We start from the raw sequence: 15,642 nt of genomic DNA, 5'->3' as shown, positions 1-15,642 counted from the left end.
ACTAAACAAAAGGGGCAGGACAAACTGTGAATTACAGAGTTCTGGAGACTGTTGTATGTCAATGCTGTGTCAATTGCTTGATGTTTGATGCATATGTTTGATGCATAAGTGTCTTCTTTCAATATACTACTATGTCATAGATATGTAGAACGAAGAACTTAGAAATGTATAAATAGTTACTTGAAACTCTGTAGAACACCACTACACTATGTGGTATAGTGCACATAGGGTGCCAACCACCCCCATGGGTTTCTAACGCATGGGGTACAGGGTTCTCTTGTTTCTGAAGTATTGAGTGTGGATTCTATGATAGCAAATTAGAGTGGATTCATGGTGTCTCATTGAAAATCTCATTTGCTATCATAGAATCTACACTCAGAATACCTCAGAAACAACAGAACCCTGTACCCCATGGGTTAGAAACCCATGGGGGTGGTTGGCACCCTATGTGCACTACACCACCACTCGCTCTGGGCCACCCCAGCACCCCCCAAGTGCACTTATGGGGCTGCTGAAAGCTCCATAATACCTTATGAGGAAAAACCTTAAAGACACATAAACTTCAACAATTCACCAAAAATCAGCCCTCTGCCTAAATCCTTTGAAAAAAATCAGGTAGCTTCCTTGCCCCTACCCGGCACTACCACCAACCCCACACCACTCTAGGCCACCCCTTTCCCCCTGACATGAAGCGATACACCCTCTATTATACCTAATGGGGGGAAACCTTAAAAACACGTAAACTTCAGAAATTCACCCAAAATCAGCCCTCTGCCCAATCACTCTGCAATTGGGGTGGTAGCCTCCACCCTTAAGGCACTACCACCCCACCCCACTCTTTTGGCCCAGATCCCACGTTATGCCCCCGATCTGCCCCAAAGACACTAAAACTTCAAAAATTCACCAAAAACCAGCCCTTTGCCCAATCCCCCTGAAATTTGGGAGGTAGCCTCCACCCATTGGGCAGTACAACCCCACCCCACTGTTTTGCCCCTGGGACCCATTTTTTAATCTGAATCGATTCAGATTCTGATTAATTCAGATCCAAATCGAATCAGGTGTGATTCGGATGGGCCATATTCGGATACAAAACAGAACAGGGGTGTTTCAGTTCGGATCCAAATTGAAACACCAAAAATCCAAATTGCACACCCCTAGTTCAAATGGTGATTTTTCTGCAGTGGAATGAGGAGTAGTTCAGTAAGCAAATAGAGTTTCCAGAATGCCTCTTTCCAGGTTGTTTCCAGAATGCCTCTTTCCAGGTTGTTGAGTAGTAGCTAACTGTAAACTTTCTTTCACTAATCTGTTCATTCTTTCCACTAAGTCATTCCCTCAAGGATGGTACAAGGAAAGAGTTTTGTGTTTTATCCCATGGTTATACAAATATTGTTCCATTTCAAATGAGATAAGCTGTGTCCCATTGTCAGTTACTAGTTCTTTAGGAAGACCCTCTCTGGCAAAAACTGCAACCATGAACTGGATCACCTTGTTTGTAGTACTGTTGTCAGCAAATGAAACTTCTGGCCACCTGGAATAGTAATCCACCATCACTATAACAAATCTTTGTTTTGTGGATTGATTATCAAAAGGCCGTATTATATCCAGAGCACATTTTTCCCAGGGACCAATGGGATACTCTACTGGAGTCAAGGGGGTGGTAAATGTAATTTGTCAGTCTCAGACAGAGCACAAGCCATGCAGTGCTAGATTATATTTTCAATGTATTTATCCATATCTGGCCACCAAAAAACTTTCTCTGATTTGCCTTTTAGTCAATCTCATGCCCAGATGACCTTGGTGGGCAATTTTAATCACTTTGGCTTGTAAGGAGGTTGGCACTTCCAAACAATCAGTCCTCAGCACCAGCTCATTGAGAAGGGACAGCTCACTCACTAAGTGCATGTATGGTTGAAAATGTTCAGGTACCTTGTTTTTGCAGGGCCATCCATTAGTTATGTAAGGTTTAAGTTCAGTAAGCATTTGATCAGCACTGAGGGCTGCTTTCCATCCAGAAGACCTGATCACTCCATGAGTGGATGAAGCTATTTGCACAATTACTACTCCTTCATCCTCTTCTTCTGGGATCTCCTCTTGGCCTGGAAGTGGAAGTTGCGATAAACAATCTGCAGTTGTGTTCCAAATATCTGGTAGATATTCCACCTGGAAATCTGCCATAAGTCTGGTCCATTTAACTATTCTTGGAGTTGCACAACTTGATCCTCAAGTAGTAAAAAAAAGCAGGTAGGGGTTTATGGTCTGACTGTAGAGTGGATTTTCTGCCCTACAAGTAAGTCACAAATGACGGAATGCAACTTCTCTGAAGTAGTAGGAACCCGAAGCAAAGGATCTCTGACCTCTTTTTGCTGGGTCAATATCGAGAAGCATCAGTGGTTACAATAGTCTGCCTGTGGGTGTCAAAAGACGTGAGAGCGGGGCTTTCAGCAATGGCCAATTTGATAGTCTGGAAATTAACCTTGCAGGATGCATCCCAGATGAATGCATCCCAGGCTGCATTCAGATACTGAAATCCAAATTTGTGGGGGCTACGTGGAAACAAGGTGGTATAGGAAGCTCATAAAAAGGGAGGTTTTAATTGAGTGTATTAAAGAAGTCATTTTGAAGGTTGTCTTTGGAACAGTTCAATGTGTATTTCATTGCTGGTATATTGTCTTAGATTCTTTTTAAAAAAGAAGACACAATGAAGCAGCTTTTGAGGCAAATTGTCTAACAAATTTAGAGTAATACTCAAAGAGGCTATTCCCACAATCGACGGAAAATGGGCTAAGCAGCCTCAATAGGTCCTTAGCATCGATGAGGGCTGTGCAAACCCCCCACCACAGACAGAGTGGAACTCTTATGTTTCATCATTGGACACAAGCAAGTGCACCAAGCCAGACACTCCAGGGGACTTTCAAAATCACTAGTTAATTTTACCTGAAAATAACAATGCTAGTGTTCATATAGCACTTTAGCGTGTTAAGAAACCTTTCACATACATGAAAACACTAGTCCTTAAAACAGCTTTGTAAGGAGGCTAGAATTATCCTCAAAGTGCAGATATGCAGCTGAGGATGGAAGTAGGGGTTGTGCGAGAGATTAACTTACCAGCTGTGATGGTGGTTGCTCCCCAGCAGCAGTGGCCCTTCTAGGCCCAGCAAACACCCCCCCCCACACACACACACACACTGTGGGCCACATGCGGCCTCCATGCATGTGCAGAGGCCAGAGCTGGGCCGCCCGCCAGCCCATGGAGTAGGAGGGGAGCGCTGGCAGGTCCAAGAGGGTCGCCACCATAGAGGAGCCACCACCAGAGGGTCAGAAAGATGCCCTCTTGACCGCCTCTATCCCTTGAACCTCTTTTTTGGTGCAGAATCCCCCTTTGCTTGTAAAAAGGAATCCTTACTGGATTCCCCTTTACAAGCAAGGCACTCAAACCAGGTCAACCTGGTTCAACAGCACAAAGTGAACCGCTGGCTGGTTCTAACAGACCGGTTCATGAACCAGTGGTTTGGTTCAAATTTGGTTTGAATTTGAACTGAACCATTGCTGGCAGTTCCATGCACACCCCTTGCTGGAAGACAGTGGTTTGACTATGTACCACACTTACCCAAATTGAAGACGACTCTGAATTTAAGGTGACCCCCATAAAGTAGAAGTCAAATACAAGTTATACCTGCATTTACTCAAAAGGAACAGGACTCTGAATTTAAGACAACCTCCTGATTTCTAATATCAAAAAACATGGGGGTGGGGGGACTAGTTTTGGATTTGGGTAAATACAGTATTACATTTATACCCCACCTTTCCTTTCATTATGAAACTCAGAGTGGCATACATATGTGTTCACCAGTGGCATAGTTAGGGGAGAAAAGGCCTGTTCAGCCCTTCCCCTCCACGCGTGGCACGGGCACCCTGCACTCATCCATGTCAACTGCTGTTCTGGTTGCCCACTCACCTTCAGCCACTGCAACTTGCTAGCGCTTCTGCCGAAGCAGAAAGGGCTGGTGAGCCACAGTGGTGGAGGAGACAAGGGAGGAGGAGAGGAAAAGGAGGAGACATGGGTGTAGCATCCATTGGCCAAACAGAGACAAATGCCCCTGGGCCCAGAGGGTCAGAGAGCCCCCAAGGGACCCCCAAGCAAGCCGCCCGCCACCCCTGCCCTGCCACTATTTCTTCTCTGTTGACCTCCGGAGGGGTGGGAGGTGAGCCAAGCAAGGCAGACCACACCCTGGGGAGGCAGCGGCAGGCACTGTGCAGTTCAACTATGGACACCACGTGCTTGTGATGTCATGGCATCGGGGGGCGGCCAAGGAGGAGATAGGAGCAGTGACAGGGAGATGTTGGTTGCCCCGCCCCTTGCATCTGACATCAGATGCAGGGGGTGTAGCTTAGGGCATGCACGTGCTTCTCGTGTGCTTCTCACGCGCACTCGAGGGGGCCCTGCCCAGATTTTGTCCCCTGGCCCCCGAGGGCCTCGCTACACCCCTAGGAGGAGGTGGAGGAGGGAATAAGCAAGTGAGGGCAATAGTGATGATGGCAGCAGCAGCAGCAAGCTCCAGCATTCTCAGCAATGGCAATGGCAAACTCAAGCAGCAAAAGGAACCACTAGCCAGTTGGAGGGGAGCAAAGGCAAGGGAGCGAGGTGGCTCCTGAGGCCAGGGCAGCTTGAGTTCCAAGGACATCTTGGAACACCAGTATTTCTGCCCCTGGTGTTCACCCATCCAAGCACTGATGAGACCAAGACCTGCTTCACTTCAGCAAGTTTACTGTATCATGTGCCTTCAAACCATGTCTGCACAAGCTTATGGCAGAGGCAAGATCTGGCCTTCTTTGCTCATAGCTCCGTCTCTAATAGGCAATACACGGCACTAGCTGTCTGGGAAGAAATCCATTTCTCCCCTCCTGTGTAATGATCCACCAGACAGCGAATGGGGGGGGGGGGGAACCAACCCATGAGTCTTGTATGGAATAGCTTATTGAAGTACAATTCCATACCATTCTGTTTCCACGCCTTGATTCCTGAGAGAAATGTAGAAGAAATGCCAGGGGCACCCTTCCTATGGTATGTAACTAATTACTAGAAGCCAGATTACAATATATCCTTCATAAAGCAACCCAGTTCTGTCTGGAATCCATCCAACCATTTTGCAAACATTTCACCTGGCATGAAAGAGAAACAACTAAAACAGAATGCTCTTTAAAAAAATTATATTGAGCATTTCCCCCCAATGCAACATTGTCATTGTTTTTATTAATGACTGACATGAGGAAAATTACTCAAAGTAGTCCCATTGAAATTAAAAGGACTAATTAGGCAATGCCTAACCCCTTTCAATTACGATAGGACTACTTTGAGTAATTTTTCTCAACACATCAGCTGCTATTAATAATAATAACACCATTGGCTGATATGATGAGGAAAATTATTCAAAGTAGTCCCATTGAAATCAAAAGGAAGAGCTGGGCAATGCCTAACTTGCCCTTTTAATTTCAACATAGCAGCTCTGAATAGTTTTCCTCATTGTGTTAGCCATTATTATAATTATTATAATTATTATAATTATTATTATTGAAATCCATATTTAAACTAAACAATGAGGGGTCAAAAAATGATAGTAGAAAAATCCCCCAAAAGAAATGGCAAAATATTGTTTTATTTATTTTATTTATCATATTTTTATACCACCTGATGTGTACATATCTAGGTGGTGTAGAGAGTTAAAACACAACAAATATAAAACAGAGTAAAAACAGTTACAATTTCACAAGCTAAATAAAAGCAATCTCATAAGATTAAAACAAATTAAATGGTTTAAAATTAGTTTCAAGTAAAAGCCTTGTTCCTCTTCTGCCAATATGACTTCCACCTATTGTGTACACACAATTAGGAGAATTGCTGATTCTCGCTCTCCCATTCAGGGTGGGGGTGGAGAGAGAGAGAGATTATTGTCCTGCTAAACCACATTAGCACGATTCACATCTGGAGAGTAAAGGAGCCTAAAGAATGATGCACACACAAAGAGAAAGGGATGGGGGGAAGGGGAGTCACAGGGAAAGACACAGGACTGACTGCCTGGAACTGCACTTACAACTGAACACTGCTGCATGCTCCTTCTGGAGCTGTCTCTGTGCCAGCCTGCTTCAAATTACTCTTCTCTTCCCCGCTTATCCACACAGAGAGAGGCTTGTCAGCAGGCTCCTCCTCTCCTCGCATTAAAACAGGACAAGTTTCCACTTTGGTGTTTAGTGGCAGCTTTGGACTCACCCTGCCTGCCAGCAACGTGCCAGTCACACCTCCTGCAAAGATTGTCGTTTCCAGGCAGCTTCCCTCAAAGCTGGGTACAATTCGGGACTGGAGCATCCTTAAGTGAGCATCTTTAGCAGCGCTTGAGCGAGCCTTCTCTTCGCTGTGAAAAAGCGACATGCACCTGAACACAACTTCTTTGCTGTACCAGCTGGGATACCAGTTCCACTATGAGCCCAGTGAGGACGTACTGCCTACTGCCGGGAACGACTCAAACAGTTCAGTCCGCGGGCCCAGGATGCCCAATGAGGAGGACTTGGACGTGAACACGGACATCTACTCCAAAGTGATGGTCACCATCATCTACGTGGTGCTCTTCTTGGTGGGGACCATCGGCAACTCCATCACTGCCTACACCCTGGTGCAGAAGAAGTCCTTGCAGAATCTGCAAAGCACCGTGCATTATCACCTGGCTAGCCTGGCATTCTCCGACTTGCTCATTTTCCTCCTCTGCATGCCCATTGAACTGTACAACTTCATCTGGGTCCATCACCCCTGGGCTTTCGGCAATGACATCTGCAAGGGCTACTACTTCCTGCGGGATGCCTGCACCTATGCCACTGCCCTCAACATCGCCAGTCTCAGCGTTGAGAGGTACATGGCCATCTGCCACCCCTTCAAAGCCAAGAGCATCATGTCCAGGAGCAGGACCAAAAAATTCATCAGCTGCATCTGGGTTGCCTCGTTCCTGCTGGCCATTCCTATGATCTTGACCATGGGGGAGGTATACAAGGTAGCCCAAGACCCTGACTCGGTGATCTGTACCCAGACAGTGGAAACTTCCACGCTTAAGGTTGTCATCCAGGTCAGTCTCTGTCTCTCTTTTTGTTTTGTGTCGCGGGCAGATTGTCTAAACTGTACCCAGCTCTAGCTATGTTTAATACCTACAGATCAGGGATTAGTTAGTGACTAAAAAAAACCAACAACATAGCAAGCAGACGCCTGTTTTCCTATGAAGCCATAAGCTTTCCTCTGTCACAGCAGATGACAGAAGCTCTCTAGAGCACGCTCAGTTCCTCGTGTTGCTGTACAGTTTGGAATCCTTGCGTGCCGCTGCTCCCAAATGACCAAAACAAGCTTGCTGAACTTTGCAAAGGAACAGCTCGCATTTATTAGAACGGCAGCTTTACACACTGCATTGTTTTAGGGGAATACCCATGCTTTTTAAAGTGGGCAGCTAAAAAATGTGACATGTACATGCAAAGAAACACATGCTTGCAGACACATGGATCAAGCAGGTACAGACATAAGGGTGCTGGGATGGGTTGCATCTCCCTGCTGAGCTCAGTAGCAAACCTGGGTTTCTTGCTGTATGTGTGAAATGACCCCAGGGGTTATAAGCAGGGCTGTGTGTTATCCCCACTAAAGGGATCAAAGTTCTACAGCACCCAAAGCTAAACTCTGCAAGCTCTGTACACCATACAAATCAAGCAAGTGTGTATTATTTCTCTTATGTTGCATAATTGATTCTCCCCCCCACCCACCCCACACACTTATTTTAAATCATTTATTCTGTTTCCAGTACTAAAGGGTCGAGAAACGATGCAGGGTACTGAAATCCCACCCTTTGACCACTGGAATTCTTAGTCAGGAACTCTGCAGTGCAGGCTTTCAGGATTTTCCTAGATGTTACCCTCACATGTTTGAGCATATCTTTCCAACCATGAGATCTAGAAACTTGATTTTAAACAAAATGGAAGCTGGGACTCATAAGAAGTTGATATGTAGGAAGCTGCCACCTGCTGACTCAAACTCTTGGACCATAAAGTCAACTTTGTCTGCAGTGGCTGGAACGCTACTGAGTTTCACACTGGGGTCTATCCCAGCCCAGTTAAAGTTGCGAGAGTTTTAACTGGGGGCCTTCTGCAAACAAAGCTGATGCTCTTCCACTGAGCTATGGTCCAGTCCCAATACTGACATCCAGAGACAGTAAACACTAAGAGTCCCAGTTGGGTACAGGGCTTTTTGGAGGAAAGCCAATGAAGGAAGTCAGTATAGTGACTTGAAACTTATGAAGACTACTGGCCCACCCAGCTCAGTATCGTCTGCACTGGTGGGCAGTAGCAGGGTTTCGGGCAGGAGTCTTTATCATCCTTATGTGGAGATGCTAGGGATTGAACCTGGGTGGGACCTTCTGCATGCTATGCCCACTGCCATACGGTGCAGTTTTTTCTTAGTTTGGACAGAGCTGCTACTATGATGACGGGCATTTATATACCACTTTAAACAAAAGTTCTCAAAGTGGTCTACATAGATACAAATAAATAAATAAAATGGCTCACTGTCTCCAAAGGGATCACAATCTTTAAAAGAATCATAATATATATAGACACCAGCAACAGCCACTGGAGGGATGCTGTGCTGGGGATGGATAGGGCCAGTTGCTCTCCGCCGGCTAAATAAAGAGAATCGCCACTTTAAAATTGTGCCTCTTTGCTCACTTAGCAGGGGAGATGTCATATTTACATGGCTCTGCTTAGAAGGACCAATTTTTGATATTAGAGTGAGAGGAAATGCTGATACATTCCTTATTGCTCCATACAAATGTATTAATTGCAGGCTGAAACTTTATGTTAGAAAGGAAGAGCTGGAAAAGCGTAGATTCACATGTTCTTGGAACACACACACACTTCTTTTTGCTGCCAATTTTCATTGCATATTATCTCATACCATGCCAACCAGCACTCATGCGAAGGAACCATTTTCAGTAACACACACTGAAATATATTCCTGTAAAACACCCACAGGGCTGCTGTATTTCTGTGCATATTACCAGAAGTGACAGACATACACTCCAAAGTGCAGCAGTATGTGTGGAGAGGGACATAACACACCTAGGACAAATCATGGCCTTGGGGCTGGTAAATGTATATGTGACTCCAGTTATATCCCCAAACTTTGACTTAACCTTTTGCTATGTCCAATGGGTGTTTATTGGGAAGTTAAGTCACATTCTATTCAATAGAGTTTACTCCCAGGTAATTATGCAAAACCCAACCTTGTGCATACTTGGAAGCAAGTCTACACAGAAACACTTTCTTCCCCTCCGGGGTTTTAATGCTTTAACTTCAGTGCCTTGATCATGGATTACGCTGTGCACTTTAACTTCAAGAAGGCTGAAGTGTGTGGCAGACTAAGCTGTCTATTCAGGCTTCATGTAGACGTAGGTTTATTCTGGTTCAACTGATTTTCACAGCAAATACACCACAGCAATGTACAACGTGCAATATTCAGCAATTCTGGCCAGAACTGACACACAGCACAATACACCACATGGGTCCACTGGAGTTCTTGGATCAAAAAGAATTGACTCCCATTGAAGAACTGTGGTTGGATTGGTTTGTGGACTGGGCCATGTGAATTGAAAAAAGATTTCCTCCCTTCAAGCATGAGGGAGAGTTTGAAGGAAGGAAAGAAGAATCCATCGGAAGTTTGCTTGTGTCATTAAAGTTTACTCGGGCGTGAATTTAAGTGCAAGAAAAGTTTAAATCAATATCAGTGTCAGACAAGTAGCATCACTTTTAGTTGGCTGCAAAAAATAAAAATAAAACAGAGCAGCAGCCACTGTTGCTAAAAGTAAGCATTACTAAATGCCTGCAGAGCCCTGGGAGAACAAAGACACTTTTCCATTCTAACTATAAACTTGAGACCCGGCCGGGGGGGGGGGGGAGGGGGTGGATGCCAAAGAAAGTGAGCAAGCAATATCACCCTGCAAAATCACGGCTGAGAGAACTATATTACACCAGGTGATCACTGCTTCCCAGACCTGTTGCATCAAATAATTAAGATCACATTGACTACCTTAATTTGGGGGTTCTCAAATTTGGGTCCTCAGATATTCTTGGACTACAACTCCCATCATCATAGTCACAGAGGAAGCTGCCTTCTACTGCATCAGATCATTAGTCCATCTAGCTCAGTATTGTCTTCACAGGCTGGCAGTGGCTTCTCCAAGGTTGCAGCCAGGAGTCTCTTTCAGCCCTATCTTGGAAGTGCCAGGGAAGGAACTTGGAATTTTCTGCATGCAAGTAGGCAGATGCTCTTCCCAGAGTGGCCCCATCCCTTAAGGGGAATATCTTTCAGTGCTCACACATGTAGTCTCCCATCCATATGCAACCAGGGCAGCCCCATCTTAGCAAAGGGGATAATTCATGCTTGCTTCCACAAGACCAGCTCTCCTCCCCAGCCACAATGGCCAAAGGGAGTAGCAAGGGATGTGGGAGGAGACAAAGAAAGCACAAGCATTACCTGGAGAACCAGCCATGCCGTGAGAACTAGGCATGCCCTCAACTGCTGCCTGTAGGCTTCCAGCGGCATCTGGTGGGCCACTGTGTGAAACAGAATGCTGGACTAGATTGGCCTTGGGCCTGATCCAGCAGGGCTGTTAGTATGTTCTTATGAGTATTGTCCAATATATGTTCTTGTGAGTATTGGAGTATTATGAATATTATGAGTATGAGTATTATGAGTATGAGTATTATGTTAGGAACATAGGAACATAGGAAGCTGCCCTATACTGAGTCAGACCATTGGTCTATCTAGCTCAGTATTGTCTTCACAGACTGGCAGCGGCCAAGTCTTATGAGTATTGTCCAGTACATCACAATGATGCACTGGCTGAGAGATGAAATATCTCCATGTGTCAAAATATTGCTGCCAAAGTGCTTAGAAAATAAGATACCCCTATAAGAGAAGCACTAAATTAAGGGTGTGCATTTGTTTCCAAAAGAATGGAAAATGAATCCATTTTTGCTGCTCATTGTAAGCCCTACTCAGCAAAACCAAAACAGAGGCAGTCAACACATGGAAGTGGAGGTGGGACCAGAGAGCATGGTGAGTCCATGGGCATGGCCTAAGGGCACACGATACAGTCACTTTGATGCAGCTAGGGAGGTCTTGATGTGGTCAGTGCCTGGATGGGAGACCTATGCATGCCAGCTTTGGGTGATGGGGCCATAGCTCAGTGGCAGAGCACCTGCCTTGCATCCCGAAGGTCCCAGGCCGATGAGGAGAGCTGATCTTGCAATGGCGAATGTGACTTGTCTCCTTTGCTAATCTGGGTCTGCTCTGGTTTGCATTTGGATGGGTGTCTACATGTGAGCACTGTAAGATATTCCCCTTAGGGGATGGGGCTTTGCATGCAAAAGGTCCCAGGTTCACTCCCTGGTATCTCCAGGTAGGACTGGGGAAAAGATGCCTGCCTGAAACCTTGAAGAAGCTGCTCCCAGACAGTGTAGGCAATACTATGCTAGATAGACCAATGGTCTGACTCAGTATAAGGCAGCTTCCTGTGCTCCTATCATGGTTGCTGGCTCCATCTCCAGCCTCCACACATTGATCTGACTGTTTCTTCACAGAAATGATGTTCCTACAAGTTATAGATACACAGCAGCTCTGCATACAATTGGGGACCGAACCTTTTTCAGGGTTTTGGACTGCAGACATGTACAATGAGAGCCAGCATGGTGTAGTGGTTAGAGTGCTAGTATAGGACCAGGGAGACCCGAGTTCAAATCCCCAGTCAGCCATGATACTAGCTGGGTGACTCTGGGCCAGTCACTTCTCTCTCAGCCAAACCTACTTCGCAGGGTTGTTGTGAGGAGAAACCTAAGTATGTAGTACACTGCTCTGGGCTCCTTGGAGGAAAAACGGGATATAAAATGTAAAATAATAATAATAATACAACTAATATATGTGTCAGCTTTGTTCAGATGAGGGTGGATCAGTTTATAGAAGAAGACATGATTTGAACCCCCGCTCCATGTGTTGGCTATCCCATGTGTTGGCAACTGAACAGGATAGGATGAGGTCCTAAGATAAGATCAGCACCAAATGGCTGCTTCTGAAAATCTGATCTCCTGCATCTTATGCAAGGTGTTCTCCTTTGCAGAAGCAATTAAAATTGGGTAAAAACCCACTTGCTCTCCCCCTCTTGGCACTCCTTCCAGTTCTTCTTTTTCTTGTTTGGAAAATGTCAAGAGATGTCAGGTTAAACAAGCATCCTCCTTCCTTCCTTCCTATCATGAAATTACACTTCTCTGCTTACATTGTCAGATTTCCTCTCTATGGCAACAGACAATTTCACCCAAAAAAAAGTGTCTAAGTGCAACAAAAAGTTTAAAAGGAATGGGGTATTGCAAGGCAGATAATTGCTCAGGGGCAACAAAGGTTACCAGTCTCCCAAGCATTTCGGTCAATGCCATTTTCAAAAGGGAAGCTCTCGTTTTGGTAGCTCATCTCAAGTAGGCTTTGAGCAATACAACTGCCTTCTGAGTTGGACCATTGGTCCATCTAGCTCAGACTCTCAGGGGACAAGGTGGGCTCCTAGCCCTTCTTAAACTGCAGAATGACTGGAGCAACCCCAAAAAGGTCAGCTTCAGGGACAGCCGGGGAGGAGGATAGCTTGTCACCTGTGTCCTCCTCCAGGCTTGCTGCATTCAGCCAGTTCCCTCTCCTGGAGAACTTGAGGCTCCCATTCTCAGAAGCAGCTACTCCTCATCAGCTGCCTTGTCTTTAAATACCCCAGTGCAGAGCTGACAGGGCTTAAAGCCGACTTCCAGCCCCATTCCTGACTTTGTTTCCTGCCACACCCAACTAGCGGGCTTCATAGAGCTGTTTCCTGCAGCTCTCCCTGCCTTGTCCTCTCATCCCCACTGGGATCCAACTAGCCTGGGCCCTTCTCATCCCCACTGGGAACAAAAGCCTCAGAGGAGGGGATGCCACACCCTTCTACAGACTTCACAGGGCCACTCAAGCAACCAGGTAACATGGCATCCCGGCACTCAGTATTGTCTACCCCGACTGGCAGGGGCTTTCCAGGGTTTCAGGCAGGGATCTTCCCCAGCCCTCCCTGGAGATGCTGCCAGGGATCGGCCCTGGGACCTTTTCTGCATGCCAAGCAGCGGCTCTAGCACTGAATGATGACCCTCCCCTGATTGCTGTTTTTAAGCTTTCCAGAGCCATCCAATTGTAAAGATGCAGCTTATATTTACACTTTCTCTCAGCAATGCACAAACAGTGCACAGAAGGACATTTATGAAATCATTAAAGGCTCCAGTTGACCCAAAGCACCATCCACTTGCAGCTGCTTAGCGTGTGCTGCCTTTGGACACAGCGTGAAACTGCGGGTTGACAAACCCGAGGTGAGTTTTCAAAGGCGGAAATCATCCCGCAGACGATCCACCAACCACGGTTCGGCAACATTCAGCTTCTGGGCAGAGGAGCCCTTCCCTCTTCCTGATCTGCCGAGGCAGAATCCCAGCAAGCTATGAGCTGCTTGCATTGCCAGACTGTGGATAGGGCATCAGGACTCCTGTAAAGTGGCTACCATGGGCATGATCTTTGAGGTGGCGTACCCAGCTTGATCATTCCTTTTCTGCCTTGGCAGCTGTCCTTTGACAGGCCAAAGACATTTTAACCCCTTCCCCACACTACTTGCACCACTGCCTGTACAGGAACTTCCAAGCCACATAGTCATGCTCAAGCACTATGATTGACACTCCAGAATGGCAAGGAGCATTTTGAGATGGCAACAGAGTCTTGGGGGAATGGTGCACCCAGAACTTGGGGCTAGGGGTGGGTGGGCTGTTGGCTGGGTGGGTGGTACAAGGTATGGTTCACTAGAAAACTTTATCCCATGACACAACCATGCAGCTGCTTCTGCAGCCCAGGGCAGATCTCATGCAAATTAATTGCCGATGGTTTCTCTGGGAGATGTTACCTGCCCAGAAACACAGTGCCTCATGAAGCCATGTGGCCCCCACCTTTGGTCAGAAGGAGTGACCATCATTCTATGTGCCCAGACATTAGAAATGATGATGATGATGATGATGATGATGATGATTGATTTGATTTCTATACCGCCCTTCCAAAAATGGCTCAGGGCGGTTTACACAGAGAAATAATAAATAAATACGATGGATGGATCGCTGTCCCCAAAGGGCTCACAATCAAAAAGAAACATAAGATAGACACCAGCAACAGTCACTGGAGGTACTGTGCTGGGGGTGGATAGGGCCAGTTATTCTCCCCCTGCTAAATAAAGAGAATCACCACGTTAAAAGATGCCTCTTTGCCAAGTTAGCAAGGGCATCTCTGCACCTACTTTGCGATTGCAGCATTGGAAAGGTCTCCCACCACCACCACCATCATGGTGGTCCCTGTGTTGACGCATACCCCGCCATTAGATGCATCCTGATATCCACAAGGGACTCTCCCTAGAGTCCCCACCTTCCTTCCCCACTCCCAGGAAGAGAGGATTGGTCCCCTCTCTTCCCGCCTTCTGTTCAAAGAATGTGCCTTGCAATCACACCCACACCTCATGGGGGTCTTCTCCCGACCCACAAAATCACTCATCTTGCTTCAGCTTGACAAAGCGGGGGGAAGGGTTTCTTGGGAAGGAAAGAGGATGGGAGGAGGATTGGGCAGTCTGTCATTACACAATTACAGTGGGAAGAGAGGGCTCTTCCCACTGTAATTGTGTAATGACAGACTGCAAGAGATTTCGCCACACTTGCTGCCACCTGTGTTCCTGATGATTCATGATTGTTTCTGCTCCACTCATCAGCACAAGGACATTGGTTGTCCATGGTCCCCCATAATAGGGCATTCTTCCTGTGAATCCAAAGCCACCCCTCTAACTTCTTTCGAGATACGGTTGAGCAGCCAACCTCTTCCACACACCAAGTCAATCTGTGTCTTCTTCTTGTCCTCCTCTGAGTCCGTGGGCTCAGACTGGAGGGGCTTTGCCACTGCCATGGCATCCACAAAGGGCACAAGTACAGGTGCGCCACATTCTCTGCCATCCCCAGAAGGTTGAGTGGTAGCAGGCACACTTGCATGCTCCATGGTGCTCTGAGGCCCACATGATGGGCCTGTCACCCCAGAGCAGCTTGGAACCTCTGTTGCCCTCGCCAGATACATGGGCATGGCTGTATGGGGTGCCATTGTCATGACCACTGCTGGACCACCAGGATGGGCAAAGGAGGCGGTGGCTGCAGGGGTGGTGGCCAGGGCCACTCCCTGCTCAGGGGGCCTGCTGCTCCCCTGAGTGCTTGCTGTTGCAGCCATTTGGCTTGCCCTTGGCCTCTTATCTTGAACAGGATGCCAATGTGCTTCTTTCCCTTTAAATATGGTGACTGGAGGGATGCAGCATCCCTGTTGCTAAGCAGTGGCAGGACAGGGAAGATGATGGCAGGTGTGGCAGTGGGCCAACTCTGAGAGGTGGCCAGTGAGAGGTGTGGCTGTCCTGCTCTGAGCTGGCCTCTTAAAGCTCAGTAGGAGCTTTGGCATGAAACCCAGGTTACTGCGGCAGCAGAATTCAGACAATGTGATGCCTC

The 15,642-nt window shown here is 46.8% G+C and overlaps 1 protein-coding gene across 1 annotated transcript in view; it reads left to right on the top strand.

Annotated features, from left to right (window-relative positions):
• The first annotated feature begins 6,104 nt into the window (after positions 1-6,104).
• The window catches only part of NTSR1 (neurotensin receptor 1), a 159,994-nt gene continuing 150,456 nt past the window's right edge, over positions 6,105-15,642 (top strand). Inside the window, exon 1 of the mRNA XM_053243111.1 lies at positions 6,105-7,109. Within this exon, the coding sequence (XP_053099086.1) occupies positions 6,423-7,109 (687 nt within the window). The 5' untranslated portion in view covers positions 6,105-6,422. The remainder of the gene's footprint in view (positions 7,110-15,642) is intronic.

Source organism: Hemicordylus capensis, chromosome 4 (genome assembly GCF_027244095.1).
Source record: "Hemicordylus capensis ecotype Gifberg chromosome 4, rHemCap1.1.pri, whole genome shotgun sequence".
NCBI classification, from domain to species: domain Eukaryota; kingdom Metazoa; phylum Chordata; class Lepidosauria; order Squamata; family Cordylidae; genus Hemicordylus; species Hemicordylus capensis.
Note: the sequence above shows the minus strand (reverse complement) of the source record. Positions and strands in the feature narration are given on the sequence as shown.